This window comes from Anabrus simplex, chromosome 4, assembly GCF_040414725.1.
Source record: "Anabrus simplex isolate iqAnaSimp1 chromosome 4, ASM4041472v1, whole genome shotgun sequence".
Classification (NCBI taxonomy): Eukaryota; Metazoa; Arthropoda; class Insecta; order Orthoptera; family Tettigoniidae; genus Anabrus; species Anabrus simplex.
Window position 1 is genome coordinate 19,429,843 of NC_090268.1, and position 25,764 is coordinate 19,455,606.

At 38.7% G+C, this 25,764-nt stretch overlaps 1 protein-coding gene and 1 long non-coding RNA gene across 4 annotated transcripts in view; one reads left to right on the forward strand and one right to left on the reverse strand.

Annotated features, from left to right (window-relative positions):
• Ca-Ma2d (Ca[2+] channel Muscle-specific alpha2/delta subunit) overlaps positions 1 to 25,764 on the reverse strand; it is a 318,622-nt gene that overhangs the window by 14,736 nt on the left and 278,122 nt on the right. For all 3 annotated transcript variants that reach the window (XM_067145019.2, XM_067145020.2, XM_067145018.2), the window contains one exon: positions 10,874 to 11,021. In XM_067145019.2, coding sequence (XP_067001120.2) covers positions 10,874 to 11,021 — 148 coding nt within the window. The remainder of the gene's footprint in view (positions 1 to 10,873; positions 11,022 to 25,764) is intronic.
• The window catches only part of LOC137500400 (uncharacterized), a 38,235-nt gene continuing 35,245 nt past the window's right edge, over positions 22,775 to 25,764 (forward strand). The window contains exon 1 of the long non-coding RNA XR_011018021.1: positions 22,775 to 22,875. This is a non-coding gene — a long non-coding RNA (uncharacterized lncRNA). The remainder of the gene's footprint in view (positions 22,876 to 25,764) is intronic.

Here is a 25,764-nt window from a genome sequence, read left to right on the forward strand (position 1 = left end):
TCTGAGAAGAGCACGTGACCCCACTCCTTATCACTCCATTTGGCACCATCGCAAATGGTGTCACCAATGTGCGGGTGTCAACAGAACATAACGTAATGGTAATCGAGCAAACAGACCACCCCCATGCAGTCACTGTGCCACTGTGGAGTGTGAGATTGGGTGCCTTGCAGTCCTGTTAAATGTGGTGGCAATTGCACCCGCTGTTTGACGTGAGTCTCTTGTTGCCTGTTGCACAATGTAGCAGTCATCTGCTGCAGTAGTTGACCGTGGTCGACCCCCTCCTCTTGTTTGGGCATCAGTGCCTCTGGTTTGGAATCTCTCCATGCACATGAGACAATGCTGTGAGCAATACCAAACTCCTCGATACACTTGCCACACTTCGTCCTTCTTCCAGTTTCTCGATGGTTCTTCCCCATGTGAAGTCACCCATATGTTGTCTCTGGGCCACGTTCTACTGAATAGCTCCACCACAGTGCACCATAACAGCTCGCTATTTGACTCACACTGTCTTGTCCCATTCCTTCAACTGCCTCGTATTGTGGTGCCAGACCCATTTGGCGCTCTCATCATGCTGACCTCATGCCAGGTTTCTATGCACGTGTGGGAGACCTCAGGCAACATGTTACCACACTTTCATTCATTTCCACCGAGTAGTTGGTATGTTATGTTGCTTTATCTACCTCGTCCTTAAGTTTTGCACAGCAGTGTACGTAAAACCTTGTGTTGTTTTAAGTTGAGTAAACAAGTTATTGCACTCAAGTATGTGATTTTCAGTAATAAATAACCACAGACAAATTGTATCTACTAACTATGGATGTGTTAGCTAACAACAAAGTGAATCACTGTACAGTTGCTAATTTTTTCAGTGATGTACTTAGTCTTTCAAGGAAATCACGCATTCCTTACGATCATGTTCTCATGGCCTGCACCAATGCTGCACCTTATATGTGCAAAGCCATGGGAGGGCTTGGGACTGGACATTAAATCCAATATGATACAAGTCGTGTGTAACACATGGACCTCGTCAAGTCACTGAAGCAGTTTGGGCATCCTTTCCTGAAGTAAATGTTTTAATCTTTACAGTGAAAAGAGTACTTACTGTATTTGAGGCAAATGTGATAACAGGTATAACTTAAAAACAATATTCTCTCAGCCACGGGTAACTAATGTAGGTATGGAGCTCAAATTATTATTATTATTATTATTATTATTATTATTATTATTATTATTATTATTATTATTATTATTATTATTTAATAATGGCGGCTTGTTGATATTCTTGAAAGTGAAGTGTTTTAATGTGATACTGTGATTAAGGTTATGTGAGTGTGTAATTTGTATATATATGCGAATAAAATTAATTGTACAACTGACAGCATCTCGTATGCATCTGTGTGGATATGTTATATTTCTGAAGGGTCCAAATCACAAGAATATGTTGTTGGTAATGTGCCGCTCCTACCTTCACCTGGTCATACAAGATGGGGAATATGGCTCATTAGTTCATTAGTTTGAAGTAGTAAAAGAGATAGTTGAAAGCCTCAATTCTGAAGAAGTTGCTTCTATTAACCACTTGACACCAACCTCCATATGTTATATAGACCTTTTCTTCACCTCCATGTGTGGTATAGACCCTGTAGGCTTAACTAAAATTTTAACACGTTGAGTGCCAAGTGACTCTGTTTGGGTACGTAAGAGTAGTCAAGTTTTTGAACTTCACGTCCCCATATGGGGTCGTACATTCATTTGAAATCGAGAACTGTGTGATCGCATTTGGGTGTGCAGTAACTGTGTGTTTCGAAGTTGTATAAAGTCTGTTCCTGTCATCTGTTGGCTGTCTATTTAAGTACGTGCATAGTTTCCTCTCCCTGGGTTGGTCCCCCTTGGTGGTCTGGCGGTCCCTGCGCCAGAGTCAACAACAATTAAAATGTATGTACAACACATACAATCCCATGTAACATCAAATCATCAATAAAATGACAATAAAAGACCTAAGCGCTACTTGTTTAGCTGATGGCCCACCTGTCAAAGGACAGGAATGAAATAACTTCATTCGTTCATTCGTTCACCATTCATTCATCAATTTCTGTTCTAGCACGACCCCATATAGGTACGTCAAGAGTGCTTTGTAAGGTAACAAAGTCATTGTCTATCTCACCTACGGATTGTTTATTTTATTTTATTTTTCCCTTTAAGTTACTATGAGTAAATTGAGCAGTAAAAGACTTACTGCAGATAGTCTGGATGATATATTGAACAAGTCTTACAATGATTATGTAGATGAAGAATATAGTTACAGTGATTTTCAACCCAGTACAGAGCAAATAGCGATCTCGCACATTCATCCACATTGATGAATTACAATCTTCAGCATACACTTCCCCACTGTACTCCGGGTTTCCAAGCCACCTGTTACAACACTTTTGACCGACTTCAACCATCTTCAACGATATACTGTAGTCACTGGTTTCTCATGTTGGTAGGTTCTCTTACCCAAATTAAAAGTTACACAAATATAACTATATACATATTCATTATTCCCTAACTACAAATTCTCTTTATAATATTATGCTCTTACATCCTAATTTCCCAAATTCACACGATTTTCACTACTCTATATAACAAAATTTTATATGAAAATTTCCTAACCTAAAATCAGGAGATCATCATTTACAAACATTTCCTAACATAAAATCGGAGATTGTACCTTTGTATGGCTCCAGTATGAACAAGCTAACATGTCTCTCATAATGAATGACATGTAATGTATCCTTGCAAAGGAAAAGGTAAGCATGGCCGAGCGTCGGGACATTAAATATTGCACAAGTGCGTGTACAATTCGTAATGACCAATACGACCCCATACGAGGTGGCAATATTTGACCTAATATTCATAATAAGTTAACTTAATATATCATAAATACACTGACTGACAGAGCAAATGCAACACCAAGAAGGAGTGGTTCGAAAGGGATGAAAGTTGGGGAAAAAACAGAGACGGCACGGACGAATAATTGATGTTTATTTCAAACTGATATGCAGGTTACACAATGCGCACGGCATCGACTCAGTAGGATGTAGGACCACCGCGAGCGGCGATGCACGCAGAAACACGTCGAGGTACAGAGTCAATAAGAGTGCGGATGGTGTCCTGAGGGATGGTTCTCCATTCTGTCAACCATTTGCCACAGTTGGTCGTCCGTACGAGGCTGGGGCAGAGTTTGCAAACGGCGCCCAATGAGATCCCACACGTGTTTGATTGGTGAGAGATCCGGAGAGTACGCTGGCCACGGAAGCATCTGTACACCTCGTAGAGCCTGTTGGGAGATGCGAGCAGTGTGTGGGCGGGCATTATCCTGCTGAAACAGAGCACTGGGCAGCCCCTGAAGGTACGGGAGTGCCACCGGCCGCAGCACATGCTGCACGTAGCGGTGGGCATTTAACGTGCCTTGAATACGCACTAGAAGTGACGTGGAATCATACGCAATAGCGCCCCAAACCATGATGCCGCGTTGTCTAGCGGTAGGGCGCTCCACAGTTACTGCCGGATTTGACCTTTGTCCACGCCGACGCCACACTCGTCTGCGGTGACTATCACTGACAGAACAGAAGCGTGACTCATCGGAGAACATGACGTTCCGCCATTCCCTCATCCAAGTCGCTCTAGCCCGGCACCATGCCAGGCGTGCACGTCTATGCTGTGGAGTCAATGGTAGTCTTCTGAGCAGACGCCGGGAGTGCAGGCCTCCTTCAACCAATCGACGGGAAATTGTTCTGGTCGATATTGGAACAGCCAGGGTGTCTTGCACATGCTGAAGAATGGCGGTTGACGTGGTGTGCGGGGCTGCCACCGCTTGGCGGCGGATGCGCCGATCCTCGCGTGCTGACGTCACTCGGGCTGCGCCTGGACCCCTCGCACGTGCCACATGTCCCTGCGCCAACCATCTTCGCCACAGGCGCTGCACCGTGGACACATCCCTATGGGTATCGGCTGCGATTTGACGAAGCGACCAACCTGCCCTTCTCAGCCCGATCACCATACCCCTCGTAAAGTCGTCTGTCTGCTGGAAATGCCTCCGTTGACGGCGGCCTGGCATTCTTAGCTATACACGTGTCCTGTGGCACACGACAACACGTTCTACAATGACTGTCGGCTGAGAAATCACAGTACGAAGTGGGCCATTCGCCAACGCCGTGTCCCATTTATCGTTCGCTACGTGCGCAGCACAGCGGCGCATTTCACATCATGAGCATACCTCAGTGACGTCAGTCTACCCTGCAATTGGCATAAAGTTCTGACCACTCCTTCTTGGTGTTGCATTTGCTCTGTCTGTCAGTCAGTGTATATCTTCATTTCAGTGATCACTTGCTTGGTTAAGCCTGTGAATGTTTTGGCACCAGGGAGTAAATTGATGTTATTAGCTCACGGACTAGACGGCAATCCCATGAATTTCGGTGTGGCATTCAACATGTTAAAGTAGTCGAGATGGATATGGTATATCTTTGAAGGTGAAGAATCGCCCAAATCAGTCGGGTTTTTTTACCCTTGTAAAGTGTTTGAATTAGTCTGACCTCTTTCCGCTTGAGAGCATATAAACTTAAATTTCTACTGCATTCTAGCAGATATATGTATCACTATACATAGTTTCCTTATGTAGATTGACTGTATAAATTGTTATCTCTTCACTGATATGAATGTTGACATCATCTGGTGAGGATTCCTATAATTCTTTCAACGCATTGGAACCTCTTAATTACTTAAATCTCTGTCACTTTGAAATATGATATTGTGCGGTGCAGAAGCATGGCACTGTGCAGTTTGCATGAAAGAGAAGTAATTAAGTTTTAATAAATCAGGTGATTACAACACTACAGCAGACTGAACTGAGTAAAGAGAGAGTGGACGTGTAACATACGGAGTGAGTGTGCATGGTGCGCGCGACCAAGAAATGGATAATACCAATATAAATGGTCCGTTATTGGACATTATAAATTTTCCAGCTAACTCATTCCTGGTTGCCAACGTTTTGCCCTCATGTGCTAGGTTGGGCTCATCAGTTGGTACCTAGCACACCCACCAAGACGCTGGCTAATGCATACCATGGAGGCCACTGCGTAGGCCACTTGGAGCCACTGGCAGTGCCAATGAACTATGAGAGACTTCGTCTCACTACCAAAAAATTGATGCCTGCTTGGCCATCAGATGATATAGATGTTGATTCCCATAGGGAACCTGAAATATTTGTCCCAAATGAGTAAATTTATAATACCAATATAAATGGTCCATTATTAGGTAAGGTAAGCGTTATTCTGCCCGAAGGCAGGTCTGAACCTCCGCAGAGGTGTTCCTGAGCCGGAGTTTATATGCGGTAGGGTGGCCAGTTCCTTTCCGCTCCCAACAGTGCGTGGCAACCCATCCAACTTCTGACCATGCCCAATGTTGCTTAACTTCGGAGATCTCACGGGATCCGGTGTTTCAACATGGCTATGGCCGTTGGCGGTCCATTATTGGACATTATAAATTTTCCAGCTGACTCATTCCTGGTTGCCAGCGTATCGCCCTCATGTGCTACGACCTAGCTACTTGGAGCCACCGGCAGTTCGTCTCACTTTGTCTCACTACCAAAATATTGATGCCTGCTTAGCCATCAATGGCCTCCACGGTATGCACTAGCCAGCATCTTGGTGGGTGTGCTAGGTACCAATTGATGAGCCCAATCTAGACATGGGGACGAAATGCTGGCAACCAGGAATGAGTTAGCTGGAAAATTTATAATGTCCAATAACGGACCATTTATATTGGTATTATAAATTTACTCATTCGGGACAAATATTTCAGGTTCCCTATGGGTATCAACATCTATATCATCTGATGGCCAAGCGTGCATCAATTTTTTGGTAATAAGACGAAGTCTCTCATAGTGCATTGGTACAGCCAGTATCTCCAAGTAGCCTACGCAGTGGCCTCCACGGTATGCACTAGCCAGTGTCTTGGTGGGTGTGCCAGATACCAACTGATGAGCCCAACTTAGCACATGGGGGCGAAACGCTGGCAACCAGCAATGAGTTATCTGGAAAATTTATAATGTCCAATAACGGACCATTTATTTTGGTATTATAAATTTACTCATTCGGGACAAATATTTCAGGTTCCCTATGGGAATCAACATCTATAACAAGAAACAGATGACAAGACATGCCGAAATACATGCCCTCTTTCTCATGATCTAATCACCCCATTAATCTGGGATTTTGCTAAATTAATCTTTGAACTATTGTCCCTGATTCTTCTGCTCAAAGTTACTGAGACAATGATTACCTTAGTTTGCATGACATTGTGAAACAACTCATGCAAAGAACGTCACTTTCATACTGTACAAAATGTGGATGGTGTCTTCTCCATTACTGGACCATAAGGTAAATATAGTCATTGAATATAAACTAGCTTGTTTTGAGTCAGTACTTTAAACGTTTGAAATTAATCTGAGCTAAACTGTCATAACAGAGGTTGATGCATGCTCTTAGTGCTCACACCTGAATCACCTCTGTCCACTGGGTAAAGCAGCTCTCAAATTCTCCTCTGCCACTGAGGGGTTAAAGAAGCACAAGAAGTCTTCAGTAAAGATGGTGTTCATGAGCAACGTACATTAATTTGTTCCAGTTTGATGAGCATACAGTACCTTTAGCCATCAAGAAATTGCAAGACAAAGGACTGTCCCTTCAGTTTAGTACTGGAATTTTTGAAGAAGTTGAACTATCAAGCTTTCTTGGAAAATTATTTCTGGTGTTCTCTAAGGCAAAAAAAAATTTTTAAAAATGACGGTACATCAATACTGGAGGTCTCTGATTTTGTCAACTTGAAGTATGCTCCAAGTGTGGCATGTTATTTAGAGAGAGTGCTTTAAGAGTACAAAACCATATTCAGTGAAAATAGATGCAAGTTTGTGTGTTAGCACCTGTAGCATTATGCTTTCATTAAATGTAATCAAGACTTGTAAATTTCATTGAGAGACTGGAGCATTTTGTTGTGGTATGGTATCTAATATTTATTTTGGTGATGTTGAAAAGTGTCAAATTCATCTTTATAATATAAATTTATTGCTAATGCATATTTTTAACCCTCAACCACAGTCATCAATAGTTCGCACACAACTACAGTTCTGCAGTCCTCTGGACCACATTTGGAAGGTGGGTAAAATATGTAAAAATCACCCTCCAACACAACTTTTTGTGTTTTATACAACATATTTATTCCTTAATAAATCATAAAATGCAACAGGTTTACAAAATGTAGTTTCACCATTGTGAAAGTAATTCGTTCATGTTACACCCAAAATTCACATCAAAATTTGCACACATGGACACAAATCAAAATAATTGACCATATTCAATGTTGCATTACACGCACTGCGGACACATCTACTTGAATATTCCAAACAAATTGGAACTGTGGACTTGCGACACAAGTAGCTTGTTTTCTTCTTCCTTTTTGATGCACAAATTTGACAGGTCTTCCTTGCATCCCTCGGCAATTTGTTTTCCTTGCCCAGATCTTCATAGAGATGTACTTTGGCCCCACAAGTCAACCGACAGAAAACTGCAGTTCTCATGGAAGGCGTTTGTTAATTATTCATTCTCGCAGTCTAGGTTCAATCAGTTGTTTCGCAAGAGTTTTCCTACTAAGTGCAATTCTTTCATTGAAGGACTGGTGAACAATATATGCCCTGTTAACCCTCATATGAAAAACACAGCCATGGGCCAGCTCTGCATATGGTGGCTTGAAAAATATTTGGCACTCTTATCGTGTACGGTATCGACATCACCTTTTGTGTTATTATAGTGGGCTATAATTTAAGATTTTTCCATTTCCATGTCACCTTCTCTGGGTAGATGCATTGTTGATATGAGAATCACTGTTCTTCCCTTTTTAAGCACGTAGAAAAGTGAAAGAAAAAAAAACTGTAAGGAAATTCCTGCATCTTTCTTCCTGTCACGCATATACGTAGAAAACTGGACACCAGGGGGATCCGAACCCACAACCCCACAAATTTTGCGTTGGTTGCTCTGCCAATTGAGCTATGGTAGCATAATATCCTCGTTGCATACGACATTGTTCCAATTATGCGTGACAGGAAGAAAGATGCAGGAATTTCCTTACAGTTTTTTTTTTTTTCTTTTTTTTTTTTTCTTTCACGGTCTCAACTACGGTCAAACAATTCTTCCGCACCTCACCTGCAAGTTCGATTGAAACATACCAGTTGTCTTTCCGGTTACTACCTGCTATTGGCTTACACAATTTCAGGACAGCCTGAGTAGGAACAATATACTTCCTCTCGTATTGGGGAAGTCTTCTGCTCCATCAGCACGTTTCCCAAGTATTTTCTCCAAATGTTTTCTAGTTTCTTATTTGTTCACATAGGTATTTCATTCAGCACATGTTGAAGAGATGTTAAGTACAGAACAAAAATGACCAACTGGACACCAGGGGGATCCGAACCCACAACCTCACTAATTTTGCGTTGGTTGCTCTGCCAATTGAGCTATGGTGGCCTAGGTCATATTTGTTCTGTTGGAAATGATCTAAGGTACAGGTCTGGCACTACCGCCATCACATTGTAGAGTGTGTGGAAGTTGCCTGTTGTGGGCTAAGTCAATGTACCATGTTACAGAAGACCGAAAAGTATTAGCTGTGATGATCACCAATGTCCAGGAGACTGGGCATGGCACATAGAAGAGGCTGAATGTTTTCACCATACAAGGAATAATTACACAGACATTCACGATTATTAGCTTTTTCACAAAATTCCATTACCTCTGGAAATATGGTATTAGTTCTATCAAAACCCTGTAACTAAGAAAGGTTGTCCAAAATGTAATTTCCAATCTTTTATATCTAAAACAGTTTTATGAACTGTCATCATAGAGATATGCACAAATTCAGATGATTTTATATTGTTAGTCCATAACAGTGACAGGGAAATATTTTTTAATCACCATGGTAACAAGTTGACTGGTGATAGTGGTGGTTGGTATCATATTGGTCAACAGAGATATTATCTAATTAGCTTCTCCTGTTAATCATATGGCTGTAAGCAATGGGTAATACAGCTAGTAAAATATAAGAACTAATAATTTCTACTTTGGCATATTCAATTTATCTATATCTATACTAACATTATAAAGAGGAAAAATTTGTTTCTTTGTAACGAACAGACTCAAAAACTACTGGACCGATTTTAAAAATTACTTCACCTATAGAAAGCTACATTGCCAGTGAGTAACATGGCCTGTATTTTATTTTCAAAACAATTCGTGGTGGGGGGCACGGGAGGGGGGGAGGCGGATCTAAAAATAATAGGCTAATATGAGTAAAATATCGAATTTGTCATATAAGGATGAGACAAAGCTCAATTTAATCCTCTTAATGCAAAGAACAAAACTCGGTAAGACCTATGGGCCCGAAAACCTTGTTTTAAGGCCCCAAAACCAAACGTTACAGAGATATTGGCACCACACTGACCCTGCTCTAGGAATCGGATAAAAGAAATGAACTGCCGTAACCATGGCAACGTCAGCTCCAGGATTCTAGAGCAGCGAGATTATGCATGTACGTTTGGGCATAGCTGCCAACCAAAATTGGTACACAAGACTTACTATCAGGAGACGAGCACTGTGGGGGTAAGCCATCCCTAGCGCCCTTAAGAGAGGGGGTTAGTTAAAAAATAATCAAGAATAGTGTTGAATTCATAGTTTTCGGGGTCGATGAGTTGAAAAGTAATACTCCAGAATTTTTAAAGTCCAAGTTCAGCCCCCTTTTAGGTGGGGAGCGAAAAGGGGAGGGGGTGATATATAGAAATAATTAAAAACAGTTTCGAATCCATATATTTCAGGGTCTCTGGGATGAACAGTAATACTCCAGACTTTTTACAAGTCCAAGTGGGGGTGGAGGGGATGAGATATAAAAATAATCGAAAAACTATATATGAAAATCTTATCTTCTTCTTACTATATATAAAAATGGATGTATGTGTGTGTGGGTGTATAAATGACACATCTCCTCCTAAACTACTGGAGCAATTTCTCCAAAATTGGTACACTTATCAATTAGTATTAGGAGACAAATCGCATGGGGGTAAGACACCCCTAACACCCTTATGGGCAAGGGGTGAGGGGGGTGGTATAAAATAATCAAGAATAGTATCAAATCCATAGTTTTCATGGTCACTGAAATAAATAGTGACACTCTGAATTTTTTAAAGTTCATGTTCAGCCCCCTTTGGGGTGAGGGGGGAGTGAGATATAAAAATAATTGAAACCGGTGTTGAATCTACTGTTTTTGGGGTCACTGAGATGAATGGTGACAATCCAGATTTTTTATCTCTTAGGGATGGGGGGCGAGAGGGGGACAGTCTCATTGACAGTTGAAATCTGGCTAAATACATTTAGTTATCACTTATCAATTTTTGACAGGATCAAATACTTCCCAGTCGATTCGAGCTTCGATAAGGACGAAGTTTTACTCAAAAATTAAAGAATCAAAATCTTGAAATCAAACACACCTTAATAATTCTAAAACTAGATAATAGATCTAACATATCAATCTGCAAGTCAAAAAGGAATTCTCATAAAAATTTACTTCACATATAACTAACTGGTAATGCAAATCTTAAAGGCAAATATTCAGAAACTATCCGAGCAATGCCGGGTACTACAGCTAGTGATATATAAAGTGTTCCAAGTCACTAATACTTCACAGATCTGAATAATTTATTGCTGCAGATGCTTTAAGTTTCTGTCCCCTTTCACCTCTTTCCGACACCAAAGTAGAAATATGTTATTTTATGAACTGAAGCATACTGTACCGTGTTACATACCTTGAGCAAGTATTTGGGCCAGTTCCTGGATGGCAGTAGGTTTCAGTGAGGAATGCTTCTTGCTGCAGCAAATAGATGTTTGTTTTCTGATCACAGGGCTCGTGGATAATTTCCGTTTCATTTAAAGCATCGCCAATTCCAGCTTCAGCTGTTGAATGAATTCATATAAATTATTTTTAACAATTATGCATGGTAAGTAAACTATTCATGTATCCAAATGAATATGGTTATGTTAGGCTAATGTTGAATAAATGTCATTAACTTAAATATTGAGTAATATTGATAATGTGGGTTAAATTATACATTGAACAGTACTTATGAATAGTAGTTGTACAATTTTAAATATTTCTTATTAAATAATGAAGAATTATGAATAAACATTCCATTCTTGGCATTCAGTGGGGGAGTTACTGTACGATTGTATGATTATCTATCTAGGAATGTTTAGTTATATATTGTGCCTGTTTGTGGAGTGATTCACAATTGGATAAATCTGTAAGAAACTCAGCAGGATAAACATTAAAATTCAGAATATATATTATGATTTGACTTATAAAATCACTCTGATTATACCTAGAGATACAGTTTGTTCAAAAAGACAAATTTGAATTTTTTTTTTTTTTTTTTAATGGTTCATGGTGTAGTCACGTCCTAGTTCATGGGCAATGGCTGAGTGGCCTACCAATTGCTATGGAATGGGAGTGAGCATCTCGGACATATTCTGAGTCATGGCCCTCTTTGTGCTCAGACGGCTAGGACTATACAATTCACCGATGGTCCATAAACCGTTAGAGGAGACTATGTTTAAGTAGCATAGTGTCCTGCTTCATTAATTTACCGAACTCAGAACATTTTAAGCAAGCCTCGGATCTATGGGAGTAACATTTGACAGGCGAGGGACTCCTTGGAAACAACTTGTGAATGAAATCGAATTCAATGGGAGCTATCAATATTAATGAGGCTTATGGAAGAAAAAAAGTAGAACTGGCTGAGTCAACAAAGAGGATGCATCTGGATGTGCTAGGAGTAAGTGATATTTGGGTAAGGGGAGATAACGAGGAAGGGATAAGAGATTTAAAAAGTGTACTTGACGGGTGTTAAAAAGGGAAGGGCAGAGTCTGGGGTAGGGCTATTTATCAGGAATATTATTGCATGCAACATAGTTTCTGTTAGGCATGTAAACGAGCGAATGATGTGGGTAGATTTGGCAGTTGGAGGAATTAGGATGAGAAGTGTCTCAGTGTATTCACCATGTGAGGGTGCAGATGAGGATGAAGTTGACAAGTTTTATGAAGCATTGAGTGACATCGTAATCAGGGTCAACAGCAAGGATATGGTAGTGCAAATGGGCGATTTTAATGTGAGAGTTGGAAATAGAAATGAAGGATATGAAAAGGTGATTGATAAATATGGGGGAGATATGGAAGCTAATAGGAATAGGAAGCATTTGCTGGACTTCTATGCTAGTTTGGGTTTAGCAGTTACGAATACATTCTTCACGCATAAGGCTATTCACTGCTACACATGGGAGGCTGGGGGCACCAGATCCATAATAGACTATATCTTAACCAAATTCGAATAACAGGAAGTCTGTTAGGAATGTACGAGTTTTCCAGAGATTTTTCGATGAGACAGACCACTATTTGATCTGTAGTGAACTAAGTATCTCTAAGGCCTAAGATAAAGAAAGTGAAATCTGTCTGCAAGTGAATAAGGGTAGAAAATCTCCAGGACAAGGAAATTAGACAGAAGTACATGGATATGATTAGTGAGAAGTTTCTAACAGTAGACAGTAAGCAAGTTCAGGATATAGAAAGAGAATGGGTGGCATACAAGGATACTGTAGTAACAACAGCAAGGGAATGCCTAGGAACGACTGTGTATAAAGATGGGGAAAAGCAAACATCTTTGTGGAATGATGAAGTGAGAGCAGCTTGTAAACATAAAAAGAAGGCTTCTCATAAATGGCCCCACACAAGGGCCGAGGCAGACAGGGATTTGTACGTAGATGAAAGAAACAGAGCAAAACAAATATTTGTTGAATCCAAAAAGAAGTCATGGGAAGATTTTGGTAATAGCCTGGAAAGGCTAGGTCATGCAGCAGGGAAACCTTTCTGGACAGTAATAAAGAATCTTAAGAAGGGAGGGAAAAAGGAAATGAACAGTGTTTTGGGTAGTTCAGATGAACTCATAATAGATCCAAGGGAATCATTGGACAGGTGGAGGGAATAGTTTGAACATCTTCTCAACGTAAAAGGAAATTTTCCGGGTGGTGTTGTGAACAGCCAAACTCATGGGGAGGATGAAAATGATGTTGGTGAAATTACGCTTGAGGAAGTGGAAAGGATGGTAAATAAACTCCATTGTCAGACTGCAGCAGGAATAGATGAAATTAGACCTCAAATGGAGAAGTATAGTGGGAATACAGAGATGAAATAGCTTCATAGAGTAGTAAGATTAGCATGGAGTGTTGGTAAGGTACCTTCAGATTGGACAAAAGTACTGTAGTAATTGCACCTATCTACAAGCAAGGGAACAGGAAGGATTGCAACAACTATCGAAGTATCTCATTGATTATTTTTCTTTTTCTTTTTTTCTTTCTTTGCTGTTTGCTTTACGTCGCACAGACACAGATGGGTCTTATGGTAATGATGGGACAGGAAAGGCCTAGTAATAGGAAGGAAGTGGCCATGGCCTTAATTAAGGTACAGGCCCAGCATTTGCCTCATGTGAAAATGAGAAACCATGGAAAATCATCTTCAGGGCTGCCGACAGTGGAGGTCGAACCCACTATATCACAGCTGTGTGCTCCTAACCGCATGGCCAACTTGCCTGGTCATTGATTTGTATACCAGGCAAAGTATTCTCTGGCATCTTGGAAGGGAGGGTGCTATCAGTGGTTGAGAAGAAGTTGGATGAAAACCAGTGTGGTTTCAGACCACAGAGGGGCTGTCAGGATCAGATTTTCAGTATGCACTAGGTAATTGAAAAATGCGACGAGAGGAGTAGACAGCTGTGTTTATGTTTCGTAGATCTAGAGAAAGCATATGACAGGGTACCAAGGGAAAAGTTGTTCACTATACTGGGGGACTATGGAATTAAAGGTAGATTATTAAAATCAATCAAAGGCATTTGTGTTGACAATTGGGCTTCAGTGAGAATTGATGGTAGAATGAGTTCTTGCTTCAGAGTACTTACAGGGGTTAGACAAGGCTGTAATCTTTCACCTTTGCTGTTCGTAGTTTACATGGATCATCTGCTGAAAGGTATAAAATGGCAGGGAGGGATTCAGTTAGGTGGAAATGTAGTAAGCAGTCTGGCCTATGCTAATGACTTGGTCTTAATGGCTGATTGTGCCGAAAGCCTGCAGTCTAATATCTTGGAACTTGAAAATAGGTGCAATGAGTATGATATGAAAATTAACCTTTCAAAGACTAAATTGATGACAGTAGGTAAGTAATTCAACAGAATTGAATGTCAGATTGGTGATACAAAGCTAGAACAGGTTGATAATTTCAAGTATTTAGGTTGTGTGTTCTCTCAGGATGGTAATATAGTAAGTGAGATTGAATCAAGATGTAGTAAAGCTAATGCAGTGAGCTCGCAGTTGCGATCAACAGTATTCTGTAAGGAGGAAGTCAGCTCCCAGACGAAACTATCTTTATATAGGTCTGTTTTCAGACCAACTTTGCTTTATGGTGTCGAAAGCTGGGTGGACTCAGGATACCTTATTCATAAGTTAGAAGTAACAGACATGAAAGTAGCACGAATGATTATTGGTACAAACAGGTGGGAACAATGGCAGGAGGGTGGTTGGAATGAGGAGATAAAGGCTAATTTAGGAATGAACCCGATGGATGGAGCTGTATGCATAAACCAAATTTGGTGTTGGGGTCATGTGAGGCGAATGGAGGTTACCTAGGAGAATGAAATGAAATGTCGTATGGCTTTTAGTGCTGGGATATCCCAGGACAGGTTCGGCTCGCCAGGTGTAGGTCTTTCTATTTGACACCCGTAGGTGACCTGCGCGTCGTGATGAGGATGAAATGATGATGAAGACAACACATACACCCAGCCCCCGTGCCATTGGAATTAACCAATTAAGGTTAAAATCTCTGATCCGGCCGGAAATCGAACCCGGGACCCTCTGAACCGAAGGCTAGTACGCTAACCGTTCAGCCATCGAGTCGAACACCTAGGAGAATAATGGACTCTGTTATGGAGGGTAAGAGAAGTAGTTCGAGACCAAGACGATGATGGTTAGACTCAGTTTCTAATGATTTAAAGATAAGAGGTATAGAACCAAATGAGGCCACAGCACTAGTTGCAAATAGAGGATTGTGGCGACGTTTCGTAAATTAACAGAGGCTTTTAGACTGAACGTCGAAAGACATAACAGTCTATAATGATAATATATTGTGCCATTTCACCGTCATGTAAAGTTCCGTCCGTAGTAAGAACAAAGATGGAATCTAAACTTCCGAATACTAAATATCAAAACGTCTGGCGATACCGCAAGCTAAGGTGACAACATTTACATCAGGCGCTTGTGAAAGGATTAAGATACAGGAGGCAGTGCAAAAAGAACGAAAGGAGAAGATTGTTACGGACAATTGTTGAGGAAAAAGAAAACAAACTCGAAGAGAGCTACTTTTCAACTGAATCATATACGGAAAGCAACATCGTTTACTAAATAAAGAGGGTATCAACAAGAGATTCATCCAGCGGAAACAAGGAGTGGATTTTACTGATAGCTGTGCTGCAGATCATTAATAGAAGATTTTTATTTCGCTCAACGAAATTTAAATACGTGGAAATCCAAGTACAAGGCTACGACAGGCTTACTTCACCACAACCTTTGCTGATGTATTACTTGATATCGTCAAACCTAAAGAATTAAAGAAGTGGGATTTCAATAGTAAACTCTAGAAAGAATATCTGAACATAATCTGTTTGTTTCGAACGTCATATTCAATCATTACCCCAGAGTTCTAGTTGTCGATAAAATCAACTCTTTCAAGGAGACAATCTTTCGCTATAAGCAGATAATAACACAGCTTTTCTTATGATGATAAAGTTTGCTCCAATACGGCTGATGATGACCCCTAGATGGGTCGAAACTAGTACCGTATAATTTTGTAATCTTGTGAATATATTGTATTGAAAAGGTGGAAACATTTAAGTTATTATTATTATTACTTAAAATTATATGTTATTCTGTTTCAACTAGTCCAGAAATGAGCAAGATGTTCTAAGAAGATGAAGGGCTAGACTGCCCAGGTGAGCGCTGTCAGATGATATTGCCTGCCTCAAGATGACCAAGCCCAGAGAAGACGTATTCGAGCCTTCCCAGTTTACATAGGGAAATGAAAGGAGGCGTGTCCATACGTCCTGTCACCTGGACATAACCGGCTACAGGAATTGCGGAAATTCAGATAAGTCTTTCTTTTAAACTAATGTATTAATGATTGATGTTCTTTTCTTTGTTCATTACAAGTTTACCGAGTTATTCAGTGTATAAATAATGAGACGACATAAATAGTGGATTATGAACTAGGTTAGAGGTGGTCAGGTAATCTTCACATTCTAAATGTCAAATCCCTAGATAGGTGGTCAGTCAGTGATAAAAGCCTACGCTCGAAATATGATCCATTTAATGTGAGAAAAGTTGATTTTGCTAACGTGTTGGTAAATGGTGTAACATGTCAAGAATAAACTCAGGTATGTGTGTGCGATGGTTATAATCAAAGAATGTCAAATTAGACAATCCGTAGGAAATGCTTGCCAGATGAATATGTGTCTACAATAATTTAGGGTTATGACAGAATCGAGGTCATAATGTTGTGAATAAGTCCACAAGCCATGGTAGAAATAATAGATACTTCGTGAGAGTGAGGAATAAAATATATTAGGTAAATGTAATGTGTTATATGTTTAACGAGTAGTATAATAGTTATTTAAAGAGATGTTGATATGAGATTGGTGATTAAGAATGGTGATAGTTATTGATTCGTCGTGAATACGATCATGGTTATGTAGTGGTGGACTTAATTGTTTCCAAGTTGAGTTTTATGGAATGGTAATGAGTTCGTTGTGTTTCCTTTGATTATTTCATTAGTGAGCAAGCATAAATAGGTTGATATATAATTGGAGTGACACCTGTTGGTTAACCAGTATACCTGAAAGTACCAATAATTTCACGGTTAGGAGGATGAAGTCGAGCATGTTCATACCACCACAGATATTTTTCAATTCTGAATTTATTCTCAAGTAAAAGGAATGTAGTATACTTCTTAGGCAAAATCCCATATCACTGATGGCTGACTGTAGGTGCATGAGTTATCACCATGTGACAGAATTTTCACACAAAGTAGACCACACTAGCTAATACGTTTCAGATGGAACTAAGATAGTATCCACTAGAGAATATGATGAAATTGCACTAGTACTCATTTAGAGTAACCAGTATACTCAGGTTAAGAGTAGTATTTAAGCTTACAGGTACTATGTTGAATCATTTATTGAACGTATGCATTAATTTTAAAAAAGGACTCATCAGTATTCACGCAGCAAAATAAAGAAACATGAACATTCGTACCTCTTAAGATCCAGTACTTGTTATAATACTAGGAAAGGATTCTCCCGAGTATCTGTATCACTATGAACTGAGAGAGAAAAGAATTACCATATTTAAGTAGGCCAATATAGGCTCGAACTAAGAAAGAACAATTAATTCGAAGGCTTCAGAATGTAATATGGGAGGATTATGATTCCAATTTTATAAGATTTGGTTCTAAACATGAAAGTGCGTCCTGCATATTTGAAAACCACCCTCAATCTACAGCTTTATATACAGTGTATTATAATGTAAATATTATTTCTCGTTAGATGCATCTGACCTTATTTTAACTTAGTATTTCCAATCTAATATTTTCAATTAAATATTTTTTAATCTAGTATTTCCTTTTTAATCTAATATTTTAAACCCAACATTTCTAACCTTATACTCCTAATTTAGCATTTCTGAGCTAAAGGCTTAGTAATATTTAATTTGATAATTTACCTTACGTACCTTAATGATCTTTTGTTGAATTTCATTCCTGACTTGTCAATTTTTCGACCAGTCAAGGCTCTAGCACTTGATATATTACAGATACAATATTCTTGTTGAGGACTATTTTAACTCATATGATCATTCTATTACTAGGCACGACTGAGTTCGGACATATTGAGCCCTAGTGTACTTATGGTGAACTTCACCAACTTCTTAGTCCAATACTGACATTTTTTTTAATTATTCCTTTCATACCAAAAAAGAAAACAAAGGTATTCTAAGCCAAATAGTGGTAATGGAGGATTTTAATGGAATATTTAGGAATTACATCAAACATTCTGATAGGAGATATATTATATTTTAGGAATTCAAGGCTAATCCCGTCGAGTATGAATATAATATTTAGATGAAGCCTGCAAAGTCCTTAATTAGAGTCTAGAGTCCAATACTTGGAATGAAAGGAATGCATAATAAATATGGTATGTGAAACATAAATTCTTCTTTCAATGTGTATCATAGTATAGCGACCTAGTTTTTAAGTGTGTATGTCGTAACAACTTGATAGTTATAAGGAATTCTAGCCAGTAACGTGTAGGAGACATCCTTTGATGTGATTTAGGGATTCCTTAGGTACAATATGACATGTTTCTCTCAACATTCGGAACTCATAGCCCAGGTAGATGATTATGTTAACCGTTACGATCGCCAGTTAAGCTAGCTTGGATCTTATGTGTCCTCTCCTGGACGCAGGGACGGCGCAATATGTATGTATGTTTTTTCTTTAAAATACCTCTATGATTACATAAATTCTGGAAATTCAGAATTTTTCTCTCTGAATATCACATCTTTAAAAAAACCACCATGATTAAGGGCAAGTTTCATTGAAAAGGTTTTGAGGAAGGAGTTAGTTTCTCTTTATGTTTTTTTGTTCTCTCTGCTACTACATTCAGCACAGTCTCTTCAGATCCTCTCAGTGAGTGGAGAGATGGTGTGTAATGACATTAGTAGATGAGTATGCTTGAGTGAATCTTTTATATATTACAAAGTTGGAATTCAAGAAAACAAATTGAGGCAAATATTCATTTATTGGAAGAGGAATTAGGGACTACAATGATTTGTCAAAAATGTTTGATACATTTCTGTTTTGAAATCATTTAAGAAACAGCTAGGTAAGTAACTAATAGAGAACCTGCCATCTGGGTGACAGTCCTAAATGGTGTCAACAATTCTCTAATGGAAGTAAGAGTGTGGCAGATGACCGACCAATAGCCTGAATACCCAACAATATAGACTACAAAGATGAACATTACTAGTATTACCAAAATGCTTTCATTCTTCTCCTGAATTGGAAGGCAGGCCTCTTAGATGATGACGCCGTCTCACAGGCTGGGAGATTTATTACGGTGAAGGAACTGTCCTGACATTCGCCTTAGTGCAGGAGAATGGAAAACCACGGGAAACCATTCTCAGGACAGCCGACGGTTGGGGCCAGCTGCAAGGTCCAGCCCTGTCCTCTCTCCTGAATACAGAGGCATAGATCCACGGTAGAGTCGTGGCCACCCCTCCTCTGCTTGGTTGACCGGTTGGAGTGCAGAACTGTTGGACCACGGACTAGCCATGGTCACTTGTGGGCCGAGACCCACTCTGCATCCACCAACGGTGAATATTGAAGTTGCGGATGTGATGATTCGCACTGACCGCCGGGTCGCTCTCGTTGCCTCATCATAAAACCTTGAGCACATCACACCATATCATTAGGTACATTTTGGACTACCATCAATTACCTCAGTGGGTATGCAGGCAGTTGACTCCGAGTCTTAAAAAAAAAAAAAAAAAAAAAAAAAAAAAAAAAAAAAAAAAAAAAAAAAAATGGGCATCAGTCTGCATTATCTCCTATGTTATGAGCAGGAAGGTAATCAGTTCCTCTTCTTTATTTCAAGGGAGCGCAAGAACTTTGTCCATTTCTATACTCATGGACAAAGCATGCCTCCCTGGAATGGAAACATCCAAACTCCTTGGTTAAGGAGAAGTTTAAAGACATGCTGTCTGGCAGCAAGGTGTGACTGGGTTTTCTAGCGGCAGGTTAACGAGAGTGAGAAATAAGGGAACACTGTGCCATACAGCTAAGGTCATACCATCATTCAACAACAACAACAACAATAATAACAGCAACATTTTCAACAACAAAGCAGATGTTATAAAACAACTCCTCAGCAAATTGATTTAACTGCAAATTGTCTTCACATCGGCACTTTACAAGATCATCAATTTTGATACATGTTTTTATCCTTCATTGACGATTTTATTATGAATATTTGAACATTTTTAACATGTGTTTTTATATCCACAATAATAAATAAGAACCTCACAACATTCCTCAACTTCAAGTTTTTATATACAGTATTATCTTAAAGCTCTGTTCAACATTGTACAAACGCACTGCAGTTATTTGTGACCTGGATCCTAGGATATTTTTTAAATTTTAATTTTTTATCTCATATAACCCCTGTCAAACATTTTAAATGTATTTATTTTTTTGCTATTTGCTTTACGTCGCACCGACACAGATAGGTCTTATGGCGACGACGGGATGGGAAATGCCTAGGAAGTGGAAGGATGCGGCCGTGGCCTTAATTAAGGTACAGCCCCGGCATTTGCCTGGTGTGAAAATGGGAAACCATGGAAAACCATCTTCAGGGCTGCCGACAGTGGGGCTCGAACCCACGATCTCCCGATTACTGGATACTGGCCGCACTTAAGCGACTGCAGCTATCGAGCTCGGTAATAAATGTATTTAGAGGCAGTTTCATATTGATAGTTGTTAAGATCCTTTTTTTAAAATAAATAAATAAATAAATTTATATATTTATTTATTTATGTATTTATTTATTTATTTATTTATTTATTTATTTCACTACAATCTTGGAAGGGAGGGTGTGGTCAGACGTCGAGAGGAAGTTGGATGAAAACCAGTGTGGTTTCAGACCACAGGCTGTCAGGATCAGATTTTCAGTATGCGCCAGGTAATTGAAAAATGCTACAAGAGGAATAGACAGCTGTGTTTATATTTCGAGAAGGCATATGACAGGGTACCGAGGGAAAAGATGTTCGCTATACTGAGGGACTATGGAATTAAAGGTAGATTATTTAAATCAATCAAAGAAATTTATGTTTACAATTGGGCTTCAGTGAGAATTGATGGTAGAATGAGTTCTTGCTTCAGAGTACTTACAGGGGTTAGACAAGGCTGTAATCTTTCACCTTTGCTGTTCGTAGTTTACATGGATCATCTGCTGAAAGGTATAAAATGGCAGGGAGGGATTCATTTAGGTGGAAATGTAGTAAGCAGTCTGGCCTATGCTGACAACTTGGTCTTAATGGCAGATTGTGCCGAAAGCCTGCAGTCTAATATCTTGGAACTTGAAAATTGGTGCAATGAGTATGGTATGAAAATTAGCCTTTCGAAGACTAAATTGATGACAGTAGGTAAGAAATTCAACAGAATTGAATGTCAGATTGGCAATACAAAGCTAGAACAGGTCGATAATTTCAAGTATTTAGGCTGTGTGTTCTCCCAGGATGGTAATATAGTAAGTGAGATTGAATCAAGGTGTCGTAAAGCTAATGCAGTGAGCTCGCAGTTGCAATCAACAGTATTTTGTAAGAAAGAAGTCAGCTCCCTGACGAAACTATCTTTACATCGGTCTGTTTTCCGACCAACTTTGCTTTACGGGAGCAAAAGCTGGGTGGACTCAGGATATCTTATTGATAAGTTAGAAGTAACAGACATGAAATTAGCAAGAATGATTGCTGATACAAGCAGGTAGGAACAATGGCAGGAGGGTACTGGGAATGGGGAGATAAAGGCTAATTTAGGAATGAACCCGATAAACCGGCTTTGGTGGTGGGATCATGTTAGGCGAATGGAGGAGGATAGGTTACCTAGAAGAATAATGGACTCTGTTATGGAGGGTAAGAGAAGTAGAGGTAGACCAAGACGACGATAGTTAGACTTGGTTTCTAACGATTTAAAGATAAGAGGTATAGAACTAAATGAGGCCACAACACTAGTTGCGAATTGAGGATTGTGGCGACATTTAGTAAATTCACAGAGGATTGCAGATTGAACGCTGAAAAGCATAACAGTCTATAATGATAACGTATGTATGTATGTATTTATTTATTTATTGTTAACTGATGATGATTCCAAGGGAATCAAAACCGATTTTTACTTAATAAATGTTAATATTGTGTTGAATGGTGGAACATCGCTCAATTAATTCCTATTATGTAAGTTATACGTCAACACGGAAATGAAAATTATAACTTATGATTTTCAAAACTTGTGAAGAAGTACGGTAAGAGTCTCAAAGTTCATGGAAAATATGCGTAAATGCAAAATACATATATCTCTTTTATTTGACTTCCTAAATAAAACATTCAGAGCATAACAGACATGCAAACTTCTATTTGGAACTATCCTACCCTTTGTAGCAATACAATAACCAAGCTAAAATACAGTTCACTATATCATCTACTTACAGTTTCTTCTGCTCTTTATAATAGCCATTACTGAGGAACCTGTTTACAGTCAAATTGCAATAATACAGCTTGGATGTAACATCATGCAGTAATAAGAGTTATAAACATATTAACAAATAAACAAATACATGTAAGTGCTTTTCAGTAGAAAATAAGAAGAAATAAAGATAACAATCCAGTGAACATATGGATTATTCAGTACACAGTGTGTGGCCAAGTGTTTGAGGAAAAGACATACATTATTAATGCATTTGAGATAAGATTGGAGGATTGTCTTATTAATATCTTTATCATTGAAGATTAGCCTTTCTGCATTTATGATGGGGACAATCATGTCTCACCTTAGTTTTAAAATATTATTTTGATGACAATCAGGTGCCTAAAAAAGAAACCATTGATCTTTATGGTAAGTTCCTATAAATGTTAATGTAAGGCAAAATTTGTTGTATATATCATACTATGAATTGTTTCTATAACGTAGTAAATACATCTTCACTAAAAAGAAAAAAGGTCCATTTATTCCTTAAATTAATTGACCTATTATTTCTAAAAGAAATTATAGCTCACTATTTCTATATTCTGCAGCATTTTTTATTATATTTATGAACATCTTAATACAATATTTTCACTGAATATAATAATTCAAGAATTGTTGTACCATTTGTCCACTTAATTCTTAAAGTACACTGTCCAGTGCTCTAAATTGAGGCAGTGAGTTAGGGAATGGACTTTGCTGGAATTGTACTGCCCTTTAATGTAAGCATTTGTTTGTTGGGGCCTATCAAAGAAATAAATTTCAAAATATGAAAATTTCTATGTGCTCTGTGAGGACAAGCTACTTCAAATTACTTCAAGCATCATGTAAGTATATGCCAACTAGGGATGAAAAATTGCTGAGAATTGAAAGCTAGAACATAATATAACAAGAATTCATAGCAGTAATGGGATAATATCAATAATTCCTTTCAGTAATGGTATTATTAATAGTGAGCAAGTTGGCAGTCCAATAGTTGAATTTTAAGATTGTATTTGGGATTCATACAAACTCCATCCACTAACATGCCTAATATTTTATTCTAGATATTTTTAAGAATTGCTTACCTGTGTATATAAAAGGAGGCAATGGGCTTAAGAGCACATTTCAAGTCCTATGACAAATATTTACTTCCTTTAATCACCATGTAAGGGTGCAAATGAGGATGACGTTGACAAGTTTTATGAACAGTGAGTAACATCATAGTCAGGGTCAACAATAAGGGTAAGATTGTGCTAATGGGTGATTTCAGTGTGAGAAATGGAAATACAATCAAAGGATATGAGGTATGGGAAGTGTTTACTGGACTTCTGTGCTAGTATAGGATTAGCAGTTATGAATATATTCTTCAAGCACATAAAGCTATTCATTGCTACACATGGCACCAGATCCATAACAGACTATATGAAAACTGAGTTTGAATTCAGGAAATATATTAGGTACTCCAGGAGATTTTTGATGATACAGACCACTGTCTGATCTGCAATAAGCTAAGTATCCCTAGGCCTAGGATAGAGAAAATTAAATCTGTCTGTAGATGAATAAGGATGAGGAAATTAGATCGAAGTACATGGATATGATTAGTGAAAGGTTCCAAAAAAATAATAATAATAAACGGTCAGCAGGTACAGGATTTAGACAGAATGAGTTGCATAAAGGGCTCCTGTAGTAGGAACAGCAAAGCAATGCCTAGGAACAACTGTGTGTAAATATGGGTAAAGGCAAAATATCTCGCTGGAATAATGAAATAAATGTTAAAAGAAGGCATATAAAAATGGCTCCAAACAAGATCTGATGCAGAAAGGGAACTGTATGCAGATAAAAAAAACAGAGGGAAACAAATCATTGTGCAATCAATGAACAGTCATGGGAGGATGGGAAGATTTCAGTTGTGTTTGTTTTTTTGGCAAGTTGCTTTACGTCGCACCGACACAGATAGGTCTTATGGCGACGATGGGACAGGAAAGGGTTAGGAGTGGTTAGGAAGCGGCCTTGGCCTTAATTCAGGTACAGCCCCAGCATTTGCCTGGTGTGAAAATGGGAAACCACGGAAAATCATCTTCAAGGCTGCCAACAGTGGGGTTCAAACCCACTATCTACCGAATACTGGATACTGGCCGCACTTAAGCAACTGCAGCTATCGAGCTCGGTAGATTTCAGTAATAACCAGGAAAGGCTTGGTCAGTCGGCAAAGAAATCTTTCTGGACAGTAATAAAGAATCTCAGAAAGGAAGTGAATAGTGTTTTGGGTAAATCAGGTGAATTAATAGAAGATCACAGAGAATCACTGGACAGATGGAAGGAACAGTTTGAAAAGCTTTTTAATATAAACGGAAATTTTCCTGTGGAAAACGCAAACAACCTAGTTCAAGTCAACCTCTCACTGCGAAGATGAGTCATAATAACATGATGAAGGAGTACTCCCTGTACGTTCTACAGCATTATTTTATCCGATTCCATATTGATCAAGGCGTAGGCAACATGTTTATGTATAGTAGCTCATTTGAATGATGGAACATTTTACTTCTGAAAGAAGATAAAACAAAAGATTCATAACTTATGTAACTCAGGATAGACATTCCAGGGCTGTTAGATCAAAAGGATGTTTTTATTATATGGACTGTGACACTGACACATATTATGGCCTACATTGGACCAATCTAGTCAATTTTACAAAGGATTTCTTGATTTCCTATCAGCCCAATATTTTTTAATTCCTTTGTTCTGTTGAAAATACCCTCCCATTAGACCTTTTATTGACCTTGGTCTGTAGACTGGTGTGTGTGTCTTCAAGTATCTTCATTTTTTATGTTTGGTTTTTGAGATCGTCTATTGTTATTTGTAGTTCTTTAATATCCTCCTTATTTTACGTGATCCATTTAATCTTAGTCTTGCTATTCCATAATTTTTCAATTATTCTTCCACTAACACTGGTGTCAGGTGTTCTGATAAGATGTCCAAAGAATGATACACATTTCTTCGTAATCGTGCTCAATACTGGTTCAATTTCCTAATAAACTGTTTTATTTGATACTATTCTCCATTGTCCATTAGCTTGATACTGTTTATTTATACATATTCTAATTATTATTCTTTCTGTCTTAAGTATTTTGTCTGTTTCAGCTGTATTCGTAGTTTTAAAAATGGTTTCACTAGCATAGGTTATTTCTGTCTGTGTGACTGTTTTATAATGTCTTAATTTTGCTGCTATCAATAAGTTTTTCTTATTGTATATAGTCTCGGTAATATGCTTTGTTTAAT